Raw genomic sequence first — 25,407 nt, forward strand, 5'->3', positions numbered from 1 at the left:
CAACCAAAAAAAGGAAAAGGAAGCGAAATATCGTGCTACCCCTTTACATGGACCCCTGTAGCTCATTACTGAATTGAAGTTTTGTGCATTGATCATTTCTGTATAGAAATAAAAGTGAAGTGCATCATTTGGTCACTAATCTAAATGTGCAGAGATTTTACAAATTTTAAACTTATTTCAAACCAATATATGCAGAATGTTTGACAAACCTTCTGGCAAATAACTAATCAAAGTGAAGACACTGCTGGCAAGACCTCACTTCAGAATGCCTGTTGCCTCCCAGTCTTTGCACTACACAGTGGTTATAGCAAATCAGTCATTCTGGACTGTGCAAACAGCCAAATGAAAATACAGCAACATGTCATGATGCGTTTTCACCTGGAATCCACACTACTGTATACTGTTTTGATGTAGACATATATGCACCTATTCCAAGCCAATGCTCTGATCGTTCACTGTAGGGTTTTCTTTTTGTCGGTGAAGTAGTTATTTGGCCTTGTCTTCCATGATTTTTTTTTTTCAAGAAATATCTCAGAAGCTTATTGTTATTACAGAAGAAAATAATGTATTTGTACAATGTTTTACTTATACAGGGAAAATCATATTTAAACAAAAGAAGGTACATTTTCAGTTATGAAATGTGTCTTATGAGGAAACAGTAAAACTACAGCGGCATTTTTTTCATGATGAACTTCCACCTCTCCCGTCTAATTTATTTATATTTATTTTTCTCTGTGCAACTCTTGTACACCTGATGCTGTAAAGAACTTTTTTTTTCATTTTTGTGCACTTTTCTCTGAATTTTGTAACATTGTCAAATTGGATGCTATTTTATATATCTCAGCTGTAATACTTCTGTATTTTAATAAAATATGAAACATGGACATGCCCTCTTTTGAATGGTTGCCCAGAGATGCAGTGAACTATGGTGCTCAAAGCTGATACTGCACATGTTCTAGTTGGTAGCATGTCTTCACAAATGAAATATTAACCTGAAGGTGTCATTATTTCTCATATTGGCTAGTATTTGCACGTCAAAAAAGTTACAAAGGGTTAAATATGGGTTTACCATTATTACTACTTCTATATTGCTTGGGATAAGTGCCTCTGACAAATAATTGGAAGTGTATTCCTGTAGAAATTATGAACAAGAATGCCGTAAGGCTGCAACGTCACCCTTGCTACTGCATACACGGATGCTAGCCAAGTTCTTTTCGGAATGGGGATATACGCACCTTTCAAGTCCATCCTCCCATCACAAAATTGATGTTTTGATATTATACTGCATGTATCTCACTTTAAGAAAGCTCCGCTAGGTGGTGCCAAAGTCTCGCCGTTAACATAAGTGAAAATTTCTCGGCGAGCTTGAGAGGTTGGCATAGTTCCATGTTGGGGGTCACCGTGGATATCACATCAACAAAAAAGTTGAGTTGGCTGACCGAATTTTTCATCAAGGGTTTATGCATGTGCTAATCTTGGCACACGTGTCTCCCTTATATTTGAATAGCAGCTTCTGCAGACCCATTCAGCAAACACGTGACGTAACACATGAGAAATTCCGACTTGACTTGTGAAAGACTCCCATCTCAACATTTATATTCGGGACTGAAACGATGCCAATGGAAAACACTAAATGCGTTGGGTTAACCTTACAGCGCAGAGCAACGATAACTGAACATTGTAAAATATGTTTAAAATATCCCCAATTTCTTTTGAATACCGTCTTTATTGTTTGATTATGATAGGTTAAAAGATATTCAGATGCAAATTAAATATGTTCGACTGACGCTTCTTTGCCCTTGTAAATCACTGGATAATGGTTCTATGCGTGTCAGAAATGGAGAAAGGTTATTGAAATACTTGATACTTAATCTTCAAGGCTATATAAATTATTAAGTGCAACGGTGAGAACAGTGAAGTGGGTTTTTATAGGCGGACTGCGCGCTACAAGTCCTATAAAATGAGCTATATACCACAGAAGGGTTTCAAAGAATGGCACTTTGATCACTTACAAAGACTGCACAAGCCCTGGGCAGTCAAGTGTGAAATACAATGGGATAATTTATGACCACTATTATTCCTGGGTTTAAGCATGCAGAACATTTTACCCTTAGCTGCACAACAGCCGAGAAGAGGGTATATATACTATTCAGTAAAACAAAAATCGAGAGATGTTTATTCAGGGAATTTAAGCATGCTTGCGTTTCTTGAACTCCCACACGCATCAGCGTTTACGATTGTGTGCTTGGAATGAAAAAACTCTTCGTATGAAAAGTCATGAAGTAAAACAAAGTCTAAAAATTGAATGAAATAGTGCAAGTCTCTAGCTGAATATAGGTTTTCTTAACAGAAGCAAGTTCTTGTAACATAACCCAATTAGCGCCATGACCATGTGTGTAATTGATAGGTTAGTTAGAACATTATCTGCGCATGCATATAATATTTGCAACAATCGCAATACACTGTATCAATACCAGCATCTGATCTGTGAAGTGGTCCATACCTCTGGTAGGACGGCCAGAGGAAGGTGAATCCACACTGCCTCTCCTCTCTCTATCCCTGCCTCCCTCCCTCCCTCCCTCTCATACACACACACACACACACACACACACACACACACACACACGCTCGCCCCCCCCCCCCCCCCCCCCTCTCTCTCTCACTCACACACACACACACACACACACACACTGCTACCCCTTCGAAACCCCTCGTTAACGTAAGTCGAATGACAGGGTAGTCGGGATGAAAATGAGGCGGACACTCGGTCATCTCCTCAGTGCAAACGCGTTCTTTCCAAGGGACCTCTAGACTCGGATCATATCACTATGGGAGCTATTTGTATTGCAAGGCGCTTTTGTTTGTTTTTGCTCCTGTTAAATACTCGCCAAAGCTCCGCACTTGCAGAGAATCGAGGTAAGTTTCGCCGCTATGTTGGATGGCCCTTTTTACGCACGCTTTCCAGCTCCTTGCTCCTGTGTTCGCTTGGCGGCTCCATTGTTTTTCATTGCAATTTCAAGAAAGGACTATTCGTTTTTAAAATGTTTAACAGCACATTTAATTTGTGCAAAACGGATATGAATTTTAATGTTTACGCACTGTTTTCAGAAGTCTAGTTTGTGTTTTTTTTCTAATGTTGCGGTGTTATTTCGGAGTTTCTGGTTTTTCGATTTTTGACAAAACAAAATGTGATTTATTATAAACGTTTTGTTTTATTTAGATGCTCAAATTGGCATAACCTACACATTCATTTTGTATAGTGTAGATTAAAGTATATTATTATTTTAAAGCCGAATGTTTGATTACGTTTTTTAATTATACAGTGGGGTCTATTTTTGATTAATGGATTCCGAACAGAATCACTATCTGAAAACGACCACCATAAAGGGTGACATTTTACCTTTTATTTTTGTTTATCTTGGTGAATTACAATGATTTATAGTAAACAGCAAAGCAGCTTAAATTATTTCTGCGTGTGATATTCTAACTCAATGTAGCGTTCGGTAAATCTGCTTGCATAGCAAACATTTATCCAGTGTATCAATTACAGATGCAGACCAGTGTGCCGAAGGAAGTGATGGCTGTCACATTGACGCTATTTGTCAAAATACTCCTTCTTCTTACAAGTGCACGTGTAAACCAGGCTTTAAGGGGGACGGCAAACAGTGTGAAGGTAAATATCTATCTGTTTGTCTTTGTAGCTTGTCAGCTTTCAAAGAATTTCTTGGTTTTGTGAAACTGAAGTGGTTTTCCCGGTCCACTCAATATATTTTACTTAAAATGACTTCTTGAATTAGACAATGACTATAATTGTCACATAATGAAAACGTTAACCCCACAAAGCCAACTGATTTATAGCGACATTTCAAGGGGTGCATAGCGGTGATCGCTTCTGAAGTGTTAATGCTAACGATATCCATTGTGTCACTTTTAATGTCGTGGGTGTAGTTTCCAAAATCAATTCACTGATGAAAAAATGTTGAACTTAACGTTGAAAAACGTATACATTGTCATGGATGTGTCATTTCCCCTGTATGCTGAAACAGCAAACATTCATCAATCCTGACTTGTGTTCTATTTCTTAGACGTTGATGAATGCGATATCGAGTACAATGGTGGCTGTGTACACGAATGTAACAACATACCAGGCAATTATCGCTGCACTTGCCACGATGGATTCATGTTAGCACATGATGGACATAATTGTCTAGGTAAGAAGTATTTCATATATACAGAAGAGTAAGAGGAGGAATACGGGGTTTAAGTGTAGGTTAACACGGTGAACCTCGTATAGGTTGTGCTAAACTTGGAGCGCGTTTTACTGAAGCCAGTAGATGAGTGTTCCTGTGACACACATACAGGTCACAGTCCTAGGATTTTTCGAAGTTGAACAAATTATTATGACAAACGCTTTTGGACTCTATTAACTGCCAATTAGGAGGTTAAACAGTTAGATGCGAATTATTTGCAAACAAAAGAAGACCTATCTCAGTTCAGGGCAACTGAAATGTGCTGAACGTTTAACTTTCCCCCCATACTTTGAACATTTCTTCATTAAAAGTTTAACCAAATAAATCTTAAGCAAGAGACGTGAGCTATCTGCATTTTATCTGAATTTTTGAAATTCTACTGTTTATACTTAAGTCAGCATACCTAATATACGTTTTGTATATATTTTAGTGATATACATTTGAGTCTGAAAATCAGAACTAATGTTGACTTTATAATGAGTTGAAAATGTGATTATTTATTTAAGAAAACTACAGATAACAGTTAACTGTACTATAAGAAATATTATTTATACATATTTGAACCCCCGAGGTGGTATCACTGGTGTTTCTTCTGATGAAAAGAAAGTGCTTGGTCCAATAAGTTTATGATTCTCTCATATAATGCCTTGTAAAGAGCATCCAACCAAACACTGTCCCTGAGTTTCATTTTGTAATACTTACCAAAGTGTTCCGTAAATAATTTCAAGCTCTTATTATTTTGTAAATGTAAATTCATAATAGAAGGTTGAATGTCCCATGATTTTTATAGGATGGTGGTCATTAAAGTGTGTTTGTTATAGTCATGACTGTTATCAATGTCGAAGAGTACCGCTGTAGGTGTTCAGTGTTGTTGAATAGGAAAGGCGGAAAGGCCACCGCTGTTAAGGGTGAGACGGCAGTGCAAAGAGATGTTTTCCTGTGCTGTGAAACGTGTGTGCCGAGCGCGCCCAGAGATGATGCCGTGTCCCTCTCTCCAGACGTGGACGAGTGTGCGTTCAACAATGGTGGGTGCCAGCATGTGTGTGTCAACACCATGGGCAGCTACGAGTGCCGCTGCAAGGATGGCTTCTTCCTCAGTGACAACCAGCACACCTGCATCCACCGTTCGGAAGGTGAGTGCCCCCCCGTGTTGGGGCCGCCAGTCCCCGATATGTCCGCACAGCACCATGTCCCTGGTCCTGCTCTGCTCGGGGGCAGGGGGGGGGGGGTTAGAGTAGACCAAGACATCCCCCATCCGATGAGAACCATTGTCTGAGATCAGGCTCGTGTAAAGCCATTGAGCCACGCAGACGTCTTTAATGAAAGCTTTTAGATGACGGGGCCCAACATTTCTGGAAAAATGGGAATGGTTCCTGTTGAAATCAGAAGTTATGAAGTTCTTTGGGGGGGAGGTCTTTAGGCAGTGTCAGAGACTCTCCAGAGAGTTATGGAGCTAATTTGTTAATGCTCACATGTACGTCTGTGATTGACAACACAATGGGGGATGATAGCTTTTAAGTTGGGTTCCCTTTCTCTGGCATTATCTATAGTGGGCTGGCTCTATAGCACCCATGCTGTGGGAAAGGGAGCCCCATGTCCCTGTGAACAAAACAAGTTAATAACTGCAGCACTCAGGCCTTTGTGGGCCACGTCATAGATGAGAATAAAGCACCTTTTTTAACGTGTCTGCGGCCTCTCAGCCACAAGTATTGTGGTTTTTCTATCCTTCGGTAAATTGAGCCAAGATGCAAGGGTTTCCACTCCGCTGGTTTCGCCTGGATAAACTAACAAAGTCCCTCTGAGCGCTCGCTCGCCTTCATCGTCAGCAGGGAGAATTAGCACCTCAGAGAGACCCAGAAAACTCACTTGGCACGAAGGCCAGCAAGTCCACCTACAATGTTAATCTGACCAACGGGAGGGGTGCTTGCAGAAATTGAAATCTGACAGCATGTTGACCCCTAGTGGGTCCGGTAATGTTGCGCTGAAGTGCCAAGCCACAGACCTGAAAAGGTAGGACAACTGCTGGTTACACATAAATAACTTTGGTTTGTGCCACAGAAACACTCTCCTTTCATTGACCGAAAAAAAAAAAAACAGGACAAGAGAACTAAAATCTGCCCCCAAAATAAAGCTCTTAAAGATTTAACGTTGGCTTTATTTTAGGGCCACTTGAAGTAAGGCGCTGTCCCTTATGTTTGTTTCTGTACATTTTGAAGCAGATGCCTGGAAGGGAAAGCTCTCCCTGTCTGTGCAGATGGGCCCTGTCCTTTGTCCTTGCGCTTTGCTTTTCTTTTTTCCTCTTTGATGTGCGAGGAGAAAGCTCAGCTGGCCGCCTGCATTTGGAGCTCTGCTTTCTGATGGCTCCTCTGTACTTAGATGTCAACTGAATGCATCAAACATCCTCCGGCCGTGGCATTGTTCACTCCTCACCCAAGTGCATTGTGGGAGATCCGAGGTCACAATGCTCCAGGAATCAAATTGTGATATTTTACTCTGGAAGACAGAAATGGAGGCAAATGCCTGTGTGGATATAAACAATTTACTCAATTCTCAATATGGCAGCTTTAGACCCTAATATCATCCCCACTTGGATAAATTGTTTACAACAGTGTCACCAGTTATAAGTGGGGCAGCCTGTCGGATGATGTAACTGCAGCTTATTCAAACAAATATTTATCTATTCAATTCACAATCTATAGTTTGAATGGTTTTTGAAGCAGGCATAACAGGTGTGGGAACCATTCGCATCTTCGATAAGAATTTTTTAATCAGCTCCACTGTTTACATATTTTGGAGGGTGTGATTCAGGAACCTTTGTAAGTTCTCCTCTGTGTGTCTCTAACTTTACCAGTACCATTACCAGTAATACCACGATTCACATTCTCAGACCAGCATGAACTGTCTTGGTGTATTGCAGTGCCTTGACCACTGTAGCACCAGTGTGTATTTTTCTCATTTCAGACTTTATAATCCTTTTCACCTTGTCTCATTGTCTTGGTGTCTTCCCGTCTTGTCTCCGTCTGCACTGTTTTACTGTGTCTCATTGGTGTGTTTTCCCACTGTTTCTTCTCACTCCACAGAGGGCCTCAGCTGCATGAACAAGGAACACGGATGTGCACACATCTGCAAGGAGACGCCCAAGGGGGGCGTAGCCTGCGAGTGCAGGCCTGGGTTCGAGCTAGCCAAGAACCAGAGAGGCTGCATCTGTACGTGTGCAATTAGCAGACTCCCACTGTCAAGTGAAAAATGCCATCTTACCCTCTAAAAAAAAAAGCATACGCCATTGAGAGTCGTGCCACAGACTGATGCTGTTTCTGTACTTTCGCACAGTGACCTGTAACCACGGTAACGGGGGGTGCCAGCATATGTGCGAAGACACGGATCACGGGCCCATTTGCAGGTGTCATGTGAGGTACTCCCTGCATGCGGATGGAAGGTCCTGTGTAGGTAAGCAACAGGCCATACAAGACAAACCAACAGCAGCACAGATATTCATACTCTGGTATATGGTAAATATACATCACATAATAATGTACAAATACAAAGCTGTGTTTTCTAGAGGCACATTAGCAGAATCCCTCTGGCCATCCCAGATGCACCCTTCACCTCCTAAATTGCTCCTGTTTTTCTCACTGTCTGAATTCCCTCACCTGGATTATCGGCGCTCCAGCCTGTGGATAAAATAACAACCCTACTCTGGCGCATTATCCGGCTCTGCTGATAGCGGATTCACATTTCCCTTTACATAAAGGCCCAGCGGCACGATACGGATCAGGCATCAGATAGCTCGTAGCGGCAGGAGCCTGGCGGCCGCGGTTGTCTGTGTGGGGTCCGGGATTATCTCGCCCGCTGTCTCCGTAGCACATCTCCCAACATCGCAGCAATATCTCACCAACACAGAACGCCGTCGATAGAATCGCGCTTATCTGCCAGCGTGCGGAACTCGAACTACTTTGCTGTAGAGCGCAAACAGGCGGGCCGGCTACATAGACAGGCATAGACAAACAGAAGCTGGGGGTTTGACAGTGAGGTTGTTTGCCTTGCTGAAGTGTTTGCTCTGCTGCCAAGGCGTTCCTAACATCCGGCCCTGAGTTTGTTTTTTTGTTCACTGACAGTTGATTAATATGTTTATATATGCCAGTTTGTGTTGCTCGTTTGAATGCGTTTCATTTCTTGGATGTATGCATATTTGGGTCAGCCAATCTGTGTGTGCTTGTATTTGTGTAAGTGTCTGTTTGCACCTGTGTTGGTATCTGTGTGAATGTATTTCCACACGTACATACTGTATGTGCATATGTGTGTGGGTTGGTGTACATCAGTTTGTGTGTCTGTGTATATGTGTGGCCATGCATATGTGTGTGCATTTGTGCATATTTGTTTGTGAGTGTGTGTGTGTGTGCGTGTGTATACAAGTATTTCTATTTTGTATTTCTGTGTTTTTTGTTCATGTCTATATGTGAGAATGTAGTGTGTGTAATGGGCATGCGTGTGTGAGAGATTGTGTGTGTGTATGTGTGTGTGCACTTGTGTGTATGTCAGTGTTTCTTTGTTGTGTTTCCATGTGTTTGTTTGTTTGTGTCTATATGTGACAGTGTAGTGTGTGTGTGTGTGTGTGTGTGTGTGTGTGTGTGTGTGTGTGTGCATGTGCGTTCATTTTCACACCTTCTGAGACCTCTCTCCAGTACCTCCTGCTCTCAGGATGCCCTTTTAGGGCAGACTGCTGACAGGGGCTCATCTGTGCTGTGTTTTGTGTTTTAGAGAGAGACGAGGCAGCTGCCGAGACCTCAGAGCACAACGCCACATCCCTTGCCGAGGTGGACAAGCGAGTCAAGCGGAGACTTCTCATGGGTAATCACCCCCCCCCCCCACTGCCAGCCTGCAAAGCATTCCCCTGGTTTCTGCAGTATGTCCATAGCACTGCCACCTGTCAGTGATTCAACCTGTTTGAATTGCCCTTCAAACGGACAAACACATCCAGTTGAGAAACGAGTTCAATATATGATTCAGCACTAGATCTATAGGGTTGTGCTACCCTGCCCTGGTTCTCGTATATGCTGGTTTTCCTGGGATCCAGTTCTACAGCGTTGAGATTACTGCAGCGGTTCCTTACCATCAGCTTTACATGGCAAATAACAACAGTGTGGAGGACTCACAACCCAGAATGTCGTCCCAGAAGGCCCTGAATCCCTTTTTCCCATTTACTCTGTTTTCCTTAAAACTGTCTTAGTCCTCTATGAAGATTTAGCAATTTTTAGCACAAATTTTAAGAGTCTGAAGTTTAAAAAATTTTAATATCCTAAAGAAAAAGATGCAACCAGTGACAAAACGTACACTTTTAAAAATAAACCAGCCTGGTTAGATCACATACAGTTCAATTGATGCTGTTGCTGGGAAACCCTGTGTTTCCATAGCGGTGGAGGTTATCGCCTGGTAAACCAGGGCATTCCACAGCCTTTGGAGCAAACTGTGAAATGGCAGAGAAATATTACTCTCACACCTCGGATTTCTCCCCCATAAAATATTCCGATGCTGGCGGCATGGCACATTTCACATGAGCGCTATTCTCTCTGTTAGCGCGGTGAGGGGCGGCAGACTGTCTTCACAGAGCTGTCAGTCTGGCGGTGCTCCGAAACATCACCCCCCCCCCCCCCCCCCCATAGCAGGGAGTGGTTCCCATGTTCTCCTGCGGTGTTCTCCTCTCCCGCGGTGCCGGTAAATGTTGTCGTGACCCACATTGGCAAATGCAGCAGGTCTCCTTGCAACTAACGGCAGAGAGGGATGGACATGTAGCATAGTGGTAAGGAGCAAGGCTTGTAACCAAAGCGTTGCCGGTTCGATTCCCTGCTGTGGCACTGCTGTTGTACTTAACTCACAGTTCCCTCACTAAATATTCAGCTGTGTACAAGGGCAATACGTAAAATTGTAACCTGTGTAAGTCGCTCTGGATAAGACCGCCTGCTAAATAACAGTAATGTAATTGATGCAAGCATCATTTGAACGTGAGCGTCTGAGCCGCTCCTGCTGAAAGCTCCCCCGTGTCCGCCGGTTTTCCAGAGACCTGCGCCGTGAACAACGGGGGCTGCGACTGCACCTGCAAGGATACCTCCACCGGCGTCCGCTGCAGCTGCCCCGTCGGCTTCACCCTCCAGCCAGACGGCAAGACCTGCAAAGGTGTGACTCACCTGCTCCTCAGCGACCATAGAAGGACTCTTTCATGTTGAACTGATGCTCCTGTGTCTGCTCCAGCATAGTGCAGCAACTTGATATGAAAATTACTGTTACGTCCAAAATCAGCACAGGACTACATGTGTTAGGGATAGTTGTGACATCAATATACATTTTCAAATATGGTTACACCCTATACACTAACTGTTAATAAGTAAATCCCAATGAAAATGCACATACGTTAATGAGTGTCAACTACAATGTTAATTATTTACTGTACATTAATTTCAGATTTTAGTTAGGCCGTTACTTATCTATGATGGTAAATCTCAACACACACACACACGCACACATACATACACATATACATAAACACACGTACACACATACACACACTACTCGAAAAGGGACGCTACATGAATATCTCTCCTGTCCTGTCAGACATCGACGAGTGTGAGCACCACAACGGCGGCTGCGACCACTTCTGCAGGAACACCATCGGCAGCTTCGAGTGCAGCTGCAGGAAGGGCTTCAAACTCCTGACAGACGAGCGGTCCTGCCAAGGTACGCCCCTCCTCTATTGTGTGTGCACTGAGAGAGAGCGCCGTGGAGAAGAATATCTAGCCCAAGGCCTGTGCCGAGCTCTTTTGTAAAGGAGCGCGGAGAGATAAGGATTTGGGGCGGGGGGCAGGCTCCAAACGTTGCCGGCATCGACTTGCAGGATTCCTTTGAAGATCCTTAACGTGGACTATTATAAAGCAAACTTTTAGAATACAATTCTGTAAAGTAACACAGATCCCCACACTGATACAATGCTCGGAGGAATGCAGCTCTCCCTAGAATTATTCCTCGGGGGCTTGGGAGACCGTTGCTGATGGATTATCTCTCCCGCTTTAGAGAGACGGTGTGAAGACACGGTGTACCTTTGGTGGACAGGGTGTGCCCACTGGGGGGGGGGGGGGGGGGGTGTAATGGTGGCAGAATTGTTATCCCTCTGTCTTGGGTTGCAGATATCGATGAGTGCTTCTTTGAGAGGACGTGTGACCACATGTGTGTGAACTCCCCGGGGAGCTTTGAGTGTGTGTGCAACAAAGGCTACACTCTGTATGGGCTGGCCCACTGTGGAGGTAAGATCTACACTGTGGATGTATCAAGAGTTCAAGGTTTCAAGTGTCAAGGGTTCAAGAAGGTTAGCTCTTCCTCCTTCTGTCAAGTATTGCCAACACCCACCACCCATAGATATGACATTGTCATACATGTGTGAACAATTCACACATTGTAAGATCGGAAAGATCAACTGAATTTGGAAGCTGTTTCTACAAAATAACTAATTACAGTGATGAGCGGTTTCAGTGGGACCATGAAGGGTGCTGTTTTGGGTGCCCTTGGCTTTGATTATTGAGATATTTAACTTCCCTCACTATAGGAAACTGATGTAAGTGTGAAACTCAGACATTCCTGAGGGTGTGAGAGATGGGTAAATGACACTCCATGTTGGCTCTCCCCAGATGTTGATGAATGCAGTGTGAACAACGGCGGATGTGAGCACAGCTGTGAGAACACCATGGGAGGCTTTGAGTGCCACTGCAACCCTGGCTTCAAGCTGCATTGGAACAAGAAGGATTGTGTCGGTAAGACAGCGCCCCCGTCAGGTGTGGAGGGGCTTAGCACCCAGGTTTACCCAATCAGATGCCTAGCTTTCCCCCCCACCCAGGGTTGTGACAGTCCTCATTACGCGGGTCTTACGTGTGTATCCTACGTTTGTGTTCTCAAACTCCGGTGCTGAAAACAGGAGATACTTTGGGTTCCTTCACTTCTCTTGTCTGGCTCTCTGTGCTTCTACAGCATGAAAAAGCAAACACGAAAGACAACACCACTGACCACCTTTCTGCTCGCCTTGCTGTGGATGCCGCTTTTTGGTTTCTCGCTGTCCGATCACTTGCATCTGCTGTCTTTTCTGACCTCCCCACCAACCCCCCCCCCCCAACCCCCACCAGCTGCTTGCTTGTGCCAGGGCCAATGATCCAAATGTTCTCTTTACCCTTGAGTTTGTTGTGATTCCATTCCCCTCCAGAAGCAGATGGTTTGCCGGCAGCCAAACCACCAGCTAAGCCCACCCTCAACTGCAGTAAACAGGAAGAGGGCGACCGCTGCTTCCTGACCTGCCAGTCGCAGGTTCACATCAGCAGCGGTAAGACGCGCCGGCCTGGGATTTGCGCCTCGTCCTGCCGCCCTTCCCTCTCTTTTGTGAATGGGTCTCTGATGCCCTCGGGTGCTTCTCATGCCCCCGGTGTGTTTTGCAGGGATGGAGGATTCCTATACGGTGACCTGTGGAATGCCTCTACTCTGCCTGACTGGAGGACAAAAAAACGAGAGTAGCTCCTATTGCTTGGGCAAGTACACAATATTCCAGATCTGCATCAGCCTTTTATCTCTGTGAAAAGAAGCAAACACCCAGATACAAAGATACCCACACAAAGAAAACAGTTTAATTCCTTTTCTTTCCCTTTTGTGGCTTGTCTGGTTCCTTGTTGATGTTGTTTTGAACGGATGAAACATGGCTAAAGGAATTCAGCCTGCGTACATGCTAGCAATGCAGCTTACAGAGGGTGTTTCGTCCTAACACAAGGAGGCGAAGAAAGTTAAGGTTAAGAAATGTATTTAAGGTGGAGATTAAAAAATATGTTACTGTGTCCTTTCCTTCCATAGGGTCGGATATGACAAGCACTCCACGGATTAAGACATCTGCTACTTTCAAATCTGGCACAGGGAAATGCAATTTAAAAAGGAGCCAAGAGAAGCTGAAGGAGAGCTTGAATACTGCTCTGTCAGGTACAGGAGACATTCAGAGAAAATCAGCTAAAGCACAACATGGCCTCAACATAAGATTCTTTCATTTTACACACCATTTGGACAGAATAAACCTGATATAGGCTTACTTAAAAATGGCAAGAAAGGAGCAAGCCCTTTCACAGCAGTGAAGAAGAGAAGAAAGCAATTCAGAAATGTTTTGAATTTCCGAGAGTGAGCACATTGTCCAACGGGGACAGGAGAAAACGAAATTAGCCATAGCATGCCTTTCACCAGGGCCCCGCCCAGCCATCAATCAAATGGGTTTCCGATTGTTGCATTATTTTGCTTCCCTAAAGGATCAGGCAGAGTGTTTAACGTCGCTCTTAACGTCCTCTCAAAGGAGACAGGTGCGCTACAAAAAAGGGGAAGTTCTTCCCGGTCTCTCGGCTCTGCTTTCACAAACAGCAGGAACAAAAGAAGCAGAAACAAAAGAAAGTGTAGTAGTAGATTGAGCCGTTTCAACAGGGAAAATGTTTTCCTGCTACTGTTTTCCCATTTCCCATTACTCTGAACCTACTTTTACTGAGAGCACATGCAAACAGACAGGTTTTGTCAGCTCCCGAAAGACCTTTTGAGGCTTACAAAGTCCGATCCTGGGATTCCTTTGATGAGACGTGTTTGCTTGACCCCCCCCCGTCTAAGCGCTTGGCTCACAGATCAGGCCCTGGATAAAGGAGTGCGGCTTCGCTCACTGAGTGCACACGGGCGTGCGTGTGCGTGTTTGTGTCCACAGACAGGAAGTCCCCTTTCACGGAGAATGTCCAGTTCAGCTTTGTCAGCCTGCGTTGTAGCTCGGCCGGCCGGAGGCCCCGCAGCCGGCATGGCAGGAAGGCGGGGGAGGAGGAGGGGTCCTCCATCTCCGCCGAGTTTGAGCTGGATGTGAACCTAGAGGAGGTAACAGGTTGGTTTTGCCCCCCTTGCGGTGCCACCGTGTGCACCCTCCCTCTCCCTCCTTTACCCCCCTGGCTCACGCTCTCTGCTTCTATTTTTTTCTTCCTTGCTCTGTCATCGTGTCACTAAACAAAATCCAGGACCAACCGAACTGAAAACAAGAAAAAAAAGTATCTCCTGTTTTGATGTGACTGCAGTGGGGGATGGGAGAGGCTGCTGGGATAGCTAAGGGAACAGTTGGGGGAAGCTGTGTGTGCAATGCATTATGGTCTATGTGCGGCCCCGTAGGAATTTTGAAATCAAATGAGCTGCTCATACAACGTGTGTCTGCAGTTTTTTTGACCGTGTTGCAGGCCAGCGTGTTAAAGTTTGTTGAGAGGTGCCAATCAGAGTGTAAAGGGGTGTTAAGGGATGTGGCTGTGTTTGGTGTGTGGAGAAGTGTGAGGGGTTGTGAGTGTATTTGGATGTGTGAAGTGAGGTGAAGAGGTTTGTGTGCTGGCGTAAAAGGATGTGATAATCTTGGTGCGTGTGCATTGAGGTAAAGGGATGTGAGTGTGTTTGGGTGTGCATGGATGGTGGAAAGGGATACGAGTATATTGAGATGTATGCAGTGCCCTAACAGGTTGTAAGTATTTTGAGCTTTATACAGAAGTGTAGAAGGATGTGAACGTTTTGAGCTTTGTATTGGTATTAAGGTAAAACGAACTGCTGTAAAGTGTTGTGAGGTGCGTCAGGAAGAGCTTGTGGTGGTGTACAGGCAGTGGTTTGGTACCGAGTGCTTCTCTCGGCAGAGAGCTGCGACCTGGGCTGCGTGCGGCGCCGCTCCGAGAAGCGCCTGCGGAAGACCATCCGCACGCTGCGCAAGTCCATCAACCGCGAGCAGTTCCACCTGCGCTTCGCCGGCTCCGATTACGAGCTGGCCAAGAAGATGAGCCGGCCCGCGGACCCGCCTGAGCACTGCGCCACCGGACAGATGCTGCTGGACAAGAAGTGTGGTGAGTCTGCGATGCCGGCCGCCTGACTGACCCCCGACAGGCAGCACAGGTTGCTGCTCCCAGGCAGTGGGATTTACCGCCGTTGCTGAAATGTAACTGAAACCTTCCCTGCTAATAGGGTTTATATGGACAATTAGTGCTTTAACGATTCATTTTAACTGGCCAGATGGCTGCCATGCATTGTTTCTGCATGAGTTGTATGCTGTTTGGGAAGACTCTTATCCAGAGTGATTTTACAAAGCCATCGTGGTAAAATACATGCGTATCACACGAGTAACGAAAAGAATGAGAAGCGGAGAACAGGACAGGCAATAACATACTGCTAATTGCAATCATTTTAACAGTTCATGTAGAGCAGAGTGGTCTAGGGATCTCCATCTATCTGATGTAAATTAATCTATGAGGATAGATTTACATTATTTTCTAGCGTCCTCAGTGTGGTAAACAAAATTCTGTTAGGGCAATCTTGCATCGTATTAGTGTGCACATTGTGCCTAGTGATGATCTGTAGGAGCCAAGTGACACATTATCAGATTTAATTCATGGTCTTGGATTGCATGCACAGACTCAGACATCTCTAGGTTCTGGTAACCAAGGTGAAGCCTGAACACCTGGCTTGCCAGCTGCTGGCAGGAAGTGGTGAGAGCAGTCCTGCAGGTGTGACGGCTGCGGGCGGCGCATTTAACTGTTTGAGGGCTGTGCTGCCACAGAAGGCAGGAATTGCCAGATGAACAGAGGTTGCCAGGCTGAGAACTCATGAAGGGTGTAAGGTCTCATGACGGACTGACCGTAAAAAAGAGCCGTGCTTGACTTGGATGAAAGCTGTAATCAGAAGCCGGGGAGACATGGAGAAGCGCTCTGTATCAGCTAAAATGGCATGATGGCACAAGCAGGGAGGACAGCCAGAAATGAGTCCAAACGCAACAGCACATAAGCTGAGATGAGCTGGTGGACAGGTTTTAGACTTCTCAGAAACGTTACAGTTTGGCTGTTGAGTAGATCAAGTTTGTCTTTGAGAAATGCAGATTTTATGTGACGTTTGCAGTAATATGCATAGAAAATGGGGGCTGGGGGGTGGGGGCTGCATAGAGAAAGAGTTCAGTGTCGTAACAGTGGTAGGAAATGGTGTGGGCAGAAATAACAGATCTAAGTGATTCAGTGTAAAGGGGCCAAGCACTGATCCCTGAGGAACACCTGCTGACGGAGTGGGAGGAATTGAGATGGTGCCTCTCCAGTTGACTTTGTAAGAACAATCTGAGTGGTAGAAATCCGGCTCAAGGGCAGTGCTATATATGGATATATAGTTTGTCTGCCAAGCAGAGGAAGTTGGCAGGGGAAACCTTAGCGTAGCAAAACAAAGTAAACAGGGGCAAAGCTGTGGTTTGTCTGTTATGCTGGAGAGGGTGTGTTCCCTCAGCGTGGGTATTGCTGATTGCCACCAGATTCATCATGAGCAGGGAAGAGCTGTTCATGCTGGCCTTTTACTTTCAAAGGATCCATTCAGTCTTCTGCAGTAATCTGTAACTGAAAGGAAAAAAATGTTTCAATTGCTGTTCTCTTTCCCTCCACTCTCCCTTCCTCTGTACCCAGCGTTGGTACAAAGTCTTGCTAGTTTTGAACCTTCATCCAGTGATGGGGTTCAGTTGTTTACCGATTTTGTGCTCACATGCTTGGACAGTGAAGTAATCTGAGATTCTTAAGAGTGAGGTAAGCCGTTTATTCCTGGCTGCCGACCCTTTGGGATTTCCTGTTCGATGCAACACACCTGCCGTGTCAGGTTCCACTACACAGCTCCATGGCCTTACGCTGTGCTCACCAATTCTGTGGGGTTTCTTACTCTGCTTATGTTCCACTTTGATCCTTAATCCCAGCATCTGGATATTGGAAAATAATGAAGGCTCTGCTATAAAGGTTCTTTCTGGGCTACCACCTGCGTGCTCTCTGGGGCAAGGATTAATGTAAGAGGGATTTGAATTTAGTTTTACTTGAGTTTGAAGTTTAAGTGTTACAAAAATTAGCAAAGTTTACTTAAAAAGAGCTTTTGATCAGAAACAGCTGATTATTGATAGACCTGGTTGATGCGCAAAAAAGAAAAGAATGAACCAGTCAGAAAGCAATTGTATTTGGAGTAGCACTTTTTTTTAAGTCATCTTTTCTCTTCTAAATAAGTTTGATGAATTAGCTAGATATAAAAATACATAGATTGAAAACATTAATAGCAGAAAGACATTTATACATCTAATATAGAGCAATATGTGGTTCTTCTCTATTTGGACCATACAGAACAATGTGGACACTGTATCTTGTGGTAGTTGGATGGGCAGTTGACCCCAGTGTCCAGAGTAGCGGCCTTGTTGTAAGCATGCCTTCTGCTGCCATCTGGTCAAACCTAGTCCAGAAAGGGATAAGGAAAGAGGAGTGAAAGTGTTTCACTGGAGGCTTGCAATGGGTCTGCTCTTTAAAGAGCTCTCTTTAACCCTCGGGACCCCTGTCTGAACCTGACTTTGGCCACAATATTTAAAGAATCCAAAGACCATTGTGGGATCTCACAAAGCTCTCACAAACCCACAATCCTTCTCTCTCTCTCTCTCTCTGTCTCTGTCTCCCTCTCTCTGCTCAAAGAGCTGTTGAAGGGGGTGGGTTCGGGTAGCGCACGGTCCGCCCTCATTTCGGAGCTCTCCCAATGAAGAATGAGCGTACTGGGAGAATAATGAGGATACTCCTTAACTGTTTAAATGCATTAACCCTCACACTGCGGAGAGGAATAAAGAGACCCTCAGTGGCCATTGGCTGCTTCCCCCCCTATTGTTTCTCAAACAGTATGCCGCTCTAACAGCATTGTGTCCCATTTTAAGCAGCCCTGTGTACTGTTGTATGCAAAGTAACAGGTGGCTTTTACTCATTCTCTTGCATTCTAAACAGTTCTAACATTGTGATGAAAAAGGCCAACTTTAGGGGCTGATTGTGGGGATATATGGATGTATATAAAAAAACACAAGATATATGTACCCCGCTGGTACACTGCTGCTGTACCCTTGGGCAAGGTACTTAACCCACAATTGCCTCAGTAAATATCCAGCTGTATAAATGGATAACATTGTAAAGAACTGTAACCTATGTACGTCGCTTTGGATAAAAGCGTCTGCTAAATGAATAAATGTAGATGTAAATGTAAATATGTTAGCCGTATGTCTAAGTTAGTCTAAACGTTTGTTGTTTTCTCACAGCTTGATATTGCCGTTTCTGCGTAGAAATTAAAGATTTAGCAGTTTAGCACTTGCTAGCAGCCTAGCAGATGCACAGACATGTAATTTCAGAGGAGTCCTCAATGGGAACATTAACCACCTTCTCCAAAAAGGGGGCTATATTTTTTTCACTCCCGCCCCCCCCACCTCCCCCCACCGGCTGGACTCTCAAAGTGCAGTTCAGGCCTTTCAGTTTGCCCACTCCACTGTAAATCCCAGCCGGGCTTATTTGCACCGACACGGTGTGGAAAAAACACCACAGTGAGGCCATAGTTTGTCCGATGGACATCACTGTTGGCCCCTCCTCCGCTCTGCTAATGATAAGCTCCAAATACCTGAAAATACCAAGGAGAATTCCGCCATCAAACACAGATCAGCACATCCGATGAAATCTCGGTTCATGCTCCCACAGCGTTACTGTAACCTCAGAAAAATAAACGTTCCGAAAATAGAATTTGTCAGCTAGGGTGGACATACTTGAGCTGTATGGTTATGTCTTAAGCGTACTGTGTCATGTCTCTTCCTGCTTTTCTTTATGATCCCAAACCTTTGTATGTGGCAGACATTATTTACCAAAACCCTGCAAGAGGAGAGATTTCGTTAAGTACAAAGTGCTCCAATGGTGACAGGATCCCCACTCCGTGGCGGTGGCCGCAGCGCAGCCAATGCAGTGAGAGGTTTCTCACCCTAAAAACTCCACTCTTGGCAGAAGTGGCGGCAGTGGAGGCTTGTTTGTGTGTTTGTTTTCGGAGGGAGAGACGTTTCGGGGGGCGCTGTTTATTCAAGCGGGGCGGTTTAAGTGCTAAATTCCTCCTCCGCGGGGCCACTCCGCATGACCCCGGCCAGTGAACTGCTGGGGAGAATTGACTTCAGCGACACCATGGGAATCAATTAGCATCAGCTGTTTGGGGGCTTTGCCTGAGAGGGGCAGGGAGCGATTGGGACGGGGAGAATGAGGGGAACCGCAATCCTGACCCCTTTTATTGGGTTCAGCTCCTTACCACTGTGATAGCATAGTGTTTGCCTATGTCATCAAATAGGCAAGAGCCGGGGACTTGAATAGAGGTGAAAGGTCCTTTAAACCTCTTTGGGGCCATCAATTCGGGAACTCTATAGAATCGCCTCTTTGCATTTGAAAGGCATCAAGGTTTTTTTTTTCTTCTCTCCCTCTCTCTCGCTCTCACTCTCTCTCCCTCTCACTCTCTCTCTCTCTCCTTCTCTCTCCATCAAATAAAAGCAGCTGGAGACAATGCAGTGGTGGCTCTTCATGGTCATTCAGGATAAACAAAAGACGAAAAAAAATGAACTGCTCTCGAGAGAATTACATTCTCTTTTCTTCTGAGGAAAAATCAGGCAATTTGCTGTGGCACGTCTAATGGCTCTGAAGTTAGGCCTTTGTGAGGCTCCTCCATTAATACAGATTTTCCTTCACTTGAGTGTGGTTAGCAAGCATTGCGTCTCTGCCAGCCTTCTTCCAAACACACTGCTGTGAACTGGGCATAACCCATGCCCCCCCCCCCCCCCCCCCCCCCCCAGTTAAAGACCCTGTGTAACACTTTCAACTTGACATGTTGACTCTCTTGTTACTGGAATCCCAGGAACATTTAGAGTTTGGTTGATGCTCCTTTAATGTGTGAGGGAGAAAAAAAAAAACAGTTTGTGTTTGTTAAACCTGAACAGTTTGTGGAATTGTTAACGTTCTTGTGTAAACCGTGGTTATTTATCTTTATGCTATAATTATCACCGCTGTAGAACGAAAGAGAAAAAAGCAGCAGATGCCATCTGTATATGTTGGTAAGGTCAGAGCCAAGACTGCCTGAGAGTGCCAAGTCTTACATCTTATATGTAGTTCACCTCCACCACATGTGTTTCTGATTGTGTGAAAGGATAAGAGGATTTTTCATGTGCAACTGTGTGGGTTGCCTCCGTTCCCCCCGTTTGTCTGGGTGTTTTTGTGTAGCTGCATCAGGCCAATTTGTAATGCCTTTTTAACATCTTAATGCAAGGGGTTTCTGGATTCATTTGGGATAAGGGATAAGGGATAAGGGTATGCACAGTTTATGCCCCTTAGCCCTGTCCCAGGATCAGTTTCACATAATATTTGTGGAGGGAGGTGGGGTATGGATTAGGTTTTGGTGAGCTGATCCTGGATCAGCTGGTGAAAGACGTTTCCGAGCTCAGTCTCTCAGCTCAGCTTCTCCTCCTGCTCCAGTGAGCTGCAGCGTCGGAACATACTACGACGGCGACCAGGGGAGGTGTGTCCTGTGCCCGCCTGGAACCTACCAGGACGAGGAAGGCCAGGTGTCGTGCGAGGTCTGTCCAGGACCCGAGGTGACAGGAAGCCCCAGAACCGTAGGAGCCCGGAACATCTCGGAGTGCGGAGGTAAGGTATCCACTGTCCGGAGAGAGGGATGGCGTAAGACTTGTAATGTAGGCTCATTGCTTAAATGTAGTGTAGACATTTGGAACATGATGGACATGTAGTGAAACATTCATGGGCTGTGTGTAATGGGGGAAAAAAGTGTGTTAAGAGCTGGAATGCTTGAACAGGAGTCCTATTGCACCTTTAAACATTTTTCAGATTTGTGATCATATCACTGTGATGTGCACATACTTATGAAAACAGAAAAAATTAAATGAATGTGTGCAAACATTTTGTTAGCTTTGTGACTTCAGTAGATTACTACTGTATAACTTGGAAGTATACATGACGGTACGTGGATATCTTATGAGAGCAATAACAAAATGAACCCTCGGTTTAAAGATAAGCTTAAAATGAGTGTCAACAAATCAGATACTGGTGTGCGCCATTGAACTGAACAGGAAGCTGAACCTGCTCCGATAAAAATCTCACAGACAGATGTTCTCCGGGGCTGAAAAGTCGTGGAAGCCGCAGCGATTCCAGCCACTGTCTGAATCCCGGAGGCAAATCCTGCCCACAAAAAGGGCCACCATGTTATGGTTTCATAAACACTGCTATCTCGGCCTGTTCATAGCTACAGCGTAGATCCCTGCTCCTGCCTCCCTTAGATAGACTAAACAAAGCGAGGCTATCGCAGCATCTCAGGTACAGCTAGTTTGTTCATTCAGGAGCTATGGAGAAGGATTTAAAGTCTCAGACAGTGACCTCCCATTACACCATCCCTGTGTCTTCTGAACTGAAATTGAACTGCTTCTTCCGGCCATTACATTGCATTAGATAATTGGCATTTAGCGGATGTTCTTATCTGGAACGACTTATGTAGGTTACAGTTTTTTACATGTTACGCGTTTATACAGTTGGATATTCACTGAGGTAATTCTGGGTTAAGTACCTTGCCCAAGGGTACAGCAGCAGTGCCCCAGTGGGGAATCGAACTGGCAACCTTTCGTTTACAAGTCATGCTCCTTACCATACCGCTGTCCTTGTGAGGCCTCTTTCTGTCTGAACAGTGTGTAATGTTTCTGGTATATTTTTACCTCAAGGTCAGTGCCCCCCAGGTCAGTACTCCCACGACGGCTTTGTCCCGTGCCTGCCCTGTCCCCTGGGCTCCTACCAGCCTGAGATGGGCCGTACTTCCTGCTTCCCCTGTGGAGGGAATCTCGTCACCAAACACGTCGGGGCAGTGTCTTTTCAGGACTGCGAGACCAAAGGTGAGGAAGCCCAAAATATCGAGACCGATGGCAGGTCAAATGTTTGATCCTAACACCTAAAAGTGAACTTAGTTTTCCTCACAGTGGAAATCACGTGATTCCGTCAGCCAATCCAAAAGTACTTCCTGGTTTATTTGCAATTCTGGTTTGTTCTGCGGCCTGATTATGGACGTAATTATTGTATTGAATGACTGAAAGGCAGTGTCTTTCTGATCTGCTTGGCCTGTGTTCTTGCAGTTCAGTGCTCACCTGGGCATTACTACAACACCAGTACGCACCGCTGCATCCGCTGTCCCATGGGGACCTACCAGGGCGAGTTCGGCCAGAACTACTGCATGGCCTGCCCTGGGAACACTACCACCGACTTTGACGGCTCCACCAGCATCATGCAGTGCAAGAGTACGTGCTCCAAAGATCTGTCAGTCTGTGTGTGTGGAACAGTGTGTGTGTGTGTGTGGGTGTGTATGTGAGTGCTTACATGTGTAAGTGCAACTGTATGTGTGTGTTTGTGTGTGTGTGTGTGTGGAACAGTGTGTGTGTGTGTGTGTGTGTGTGTGTGTGGAACAGTGTGTGTGTGTGTGTGTGGAGGACAGTCTGTGTGTGGAAAAGTCAACCCACTGAAAACTAGGTCAGAAATGCCATGTGCAGCTGAAAGTGAGGCATAGCTTGTATGTATATGCTTTCCCCTAGTGCAAACAGAAGCCCCATAAGTGCTATTGTAAATGATTATTAATATATTACTAATTGTAAATAATTAGTGTTGCCTCAGCATGAAAATATAAAGGATTTGACACTCTACCCTAATGTAATTTCATAGATCGACATTGCGGAGGGGAACTGGGAGACTACACTGGTTACATTGAGTCCCCCAACTACCCTGGGAACTACCCAGCTAATATCGAGTGCACCTGGACCATCAACCCCCCACCCAAGAGGAGAATCCTCATCGTGGTTCCCGAGATATACCTCCCCATTGAGGATGAGTGTGGAGACTATCTGGTCATGAGGAAAAGCTGTAAGTGTAATGGAACACAAATGAAGAGAGCAGAGACCGCTGACAGTGTCAGTCACTGCACAAGTTAACTTGTGGTAGGGCTTGAATTACTGGGAGTGGTCTGATACTGTTGGCCTGGTCTGACACTGTTACTCATTTAACTTGAATGAATACACTTATGTTCCATTGTGCTGTTTTATGTAATGTAATATATATCAATTGGGAACGTGGCAGCTTGCATATGCAGTGTAGTGTTATAGCCTTGAGAAGTGGGGGCGGGCTGTTCACTCAGTCACTCAATGGTGGTGTGATTAAGGGCTTGTGGGTGAAAAGCTGGTGTGAGCGTAGGTAAATTCTGTCGGGGGGGGTGTAGTGGAGGTGTCGGGCTGTCAGGCCGAGGAAGGTGCGAAATCATTTCCTGCCTTTCACAGCTTTCCCGAACTCGGTAACGACCTACGAGACGTGCCAGACGTACGAACGACCCATCGCTTTCACCTCCCGCTCCAAGCGGCTGTGGATTCAGTTCCGATCCAATGAGGGCAACAGTGGGCGGGGCTTCCAGGTGCCTTATGTCACATACGATGGTGAGTTTTTTTTTTTTAGAATGAGTCAGATAAAAATTAGAGTGGAGACGGCAGGTTGCTATTAAAATATTTATAAATAACAAAAAGGAGTGACAGTGGGTGTAGCTGAATATTGATCTGGGGGAGTTTGATCTATTTTTACTGAAATGCATTTTAGTCATAATAAACCATTAAATCTATGAATTTTTGATGCTTAAATGTATTTAATTGTGCATAGTTTGCAGTCATGATTTGCTCTATTTCCATTCAGAAGCTTTTAATGTGTACCATGATTTGTAGGGTGTAACTGTAGTTACAGTTGCGTGTAATTATACTAAAGTTATATCATGAGATCTGTTCAGAGCTTTGATAATAGAATGACTGGTAATAATATATTTCATTCCAGAGGATTACCAGGAGCTAATTGAAGACATAGTGAGAGATGGCCGATTGTATGCATCTGAGAATCACCAAGAAATTCTGAAGGTAAGTTAGAATCTCCCTGCGGACTGTGAGGAAATACATTAAGTTTAGTCCTTTGATTTTTTAATTTTTGTACTAATTTATTTTGCCTTTATCAAAATGAAATGATTAATTTCTGAAACAATAAATAATGCATTTAAATTTTAATTGATAATGTGACAATTAAAACAGGAATAACAGATATAATTCTTGTTTTGTAATCTTCATGCTGTTTGTGTAGAACAAGCTATCAATTACATTGAATTTGTGGTTGCAGAGCCACCTTGTGGACACATATGTTACTGCATAATATAAATGTTTCATGAAGCTTGTATACAGCAGCTGCTTTGAACTGTAGGTCAATGGCCTGTATGAACATGGGTCTGCCTGTGTAATAAACTACATTTCCTTGTATTATCTTGAAGTGTAGTTAACAATGATTAATCATTACATGAAATGATCACAGATCTTTTTTCTCTTATGCTGGTAATCTAGCAACCAGTGTATTCAGTCAAAAATAGCACCTTGTCACCCCCCAGTTAGCATGCAAACAGGAAAAATAATTCATCTTGACAGCTTTTAATATCCTAGTTTATAGTTTGGTCTCTTTTCCTTTGTTCTTCTGTTTTCATTCAGTGGTAGCCAGAAAATAGTCTAAATGTGCTTAAAAGTCCCCAGTGTTGATTAAGTGAAAAAGAAGGTTCCCCTTCCTTATCCAATACAATGAACAATGAACAATGTCTCCCTCTGTCTGGAAATGTTCAATGTTTACTTAATAATTTCCATCTTAAGGGTATTGCTCAATTTCACGTTGTGCCAGTCGTTGTCACCTACTTTCACCAGCTCTTTCACCCACAGCTGGTCCTGAGAGTAAAGAACCTTTTCAGTGTTGCTACTGCCCAGCTGTGGCTGAATGCCGGTTTAAACAGCCTGTCCCTTCTGCCCAGATTTCAGCGGTCTCCTTTACAGAAGCAATATTCTGAATTCCGTTTCCGTTTCCTCTCCAGGACAAGAAGCTGATGAAGGCTCTCTTTGATGTCCTGGCCCACCCGCAGAACTTCTTCAACTACACCGCGCAGGAGTCTCGAGAAATGTTCCCTAAGTCCTTCATCCGATTCCTGCGCTCCAAAGTCCTGCGGTTTCTGAGGCCCTAGGGGACGAGTGCAGAGCAACGACTCTGCCGTGGTCCCCCAAACGCTTCCTGTTCGTCACCCCTCCCGGTTTATACCTTTGATTAACGGAGAGAATTCACCTGAAACTGGCCACCCTTCATCAGGAACCCAAGTCACTCTACCAACTGAAACCTGCGTGGAAGCTAGGCAGACAGACAGCAAGTAACTATACTGAGTAACTTAC

The 25,407-nt window shown here is 44.8% G+C and overlaps 1 protein-coding gene across 3 annotated transcripts; it reads left to right on the plus strand.

Annotated features, from left to right (window-relative positions):
- The first annotated feature begins 2,714 nt into the window (after positions 1-2,714).
- On the plus strand, positions 2,715-25,309 carry scube2 (signal peptide, CUB domain, EGF-like 2). 3 transcript variants are annotated; one of them, XM_036544549.1, is made up of 23 exons: positions 2,715-2,916; positions 3,551-3,673; positions 4,086-4,211; positions 5,249-5,383; positions 7,331-7,456; positions 7,581-7,697; positions 9,009-9,098; positions 10,305-10,421; positions 10,857-10,979; positions 11,426-11,542; positions 11,924-12,046; positions 12,490-12,606; positions 12,719-12,808; positions 13,125-13,247; positions 14,002-14,169; positions 14,951-15,154; positions 20,612-20,782; positions 21,865-22,032; positions 22,270-22,431; positions 22,850-23,047; positions 23,458-23,610; positions 23,996-24,075; positions 25,059-25,309. In XM_036544549.1, exons 1-23 carry the CDS (start codon positions 2,829-2,831, stop codon positions 25,203-25,205), a joined length of 3,066 nt encoding a protein of 1,021 aa, XP_036400442.1. In that variant the 5' UTR covers positions 2,715-2,828; the 3' UTR covers positions 25,206-25,309. The 3 variants fall into 3 exon arrangements, with proteins under 3 accessions (XP_036400442.1, XP_036400443.1, XP_036400444.1); XM_036544550.1 differs by having other exon boundaries at positions 12,493-12,606; XM_036544551.1 differs by lacking the exons at positions 12,490-12,606; positions 12,719-12,808; positions 13,125-13,247; positions 14,002-14,169.
- The last annotated feature ends 98 nt before the right edge of the window (positions 25,310-25,407 follow it).

Source organism: Megalops cyprinoides, chromosome 13, assembly GCF_013368585.1.
Source record: "Megalops cyprinoides isolate fMegCyp1 chromosome 13, fMegCyp1.pri, whole genome shotgun sequence".
Taxonomy (NCBI): domain Eukaryota; kingdom Metazoa; phylum Chordata; class Actinopteri; order Elopiformes; family Megalopidae; genus Megalops; species Megalops cyprinoides.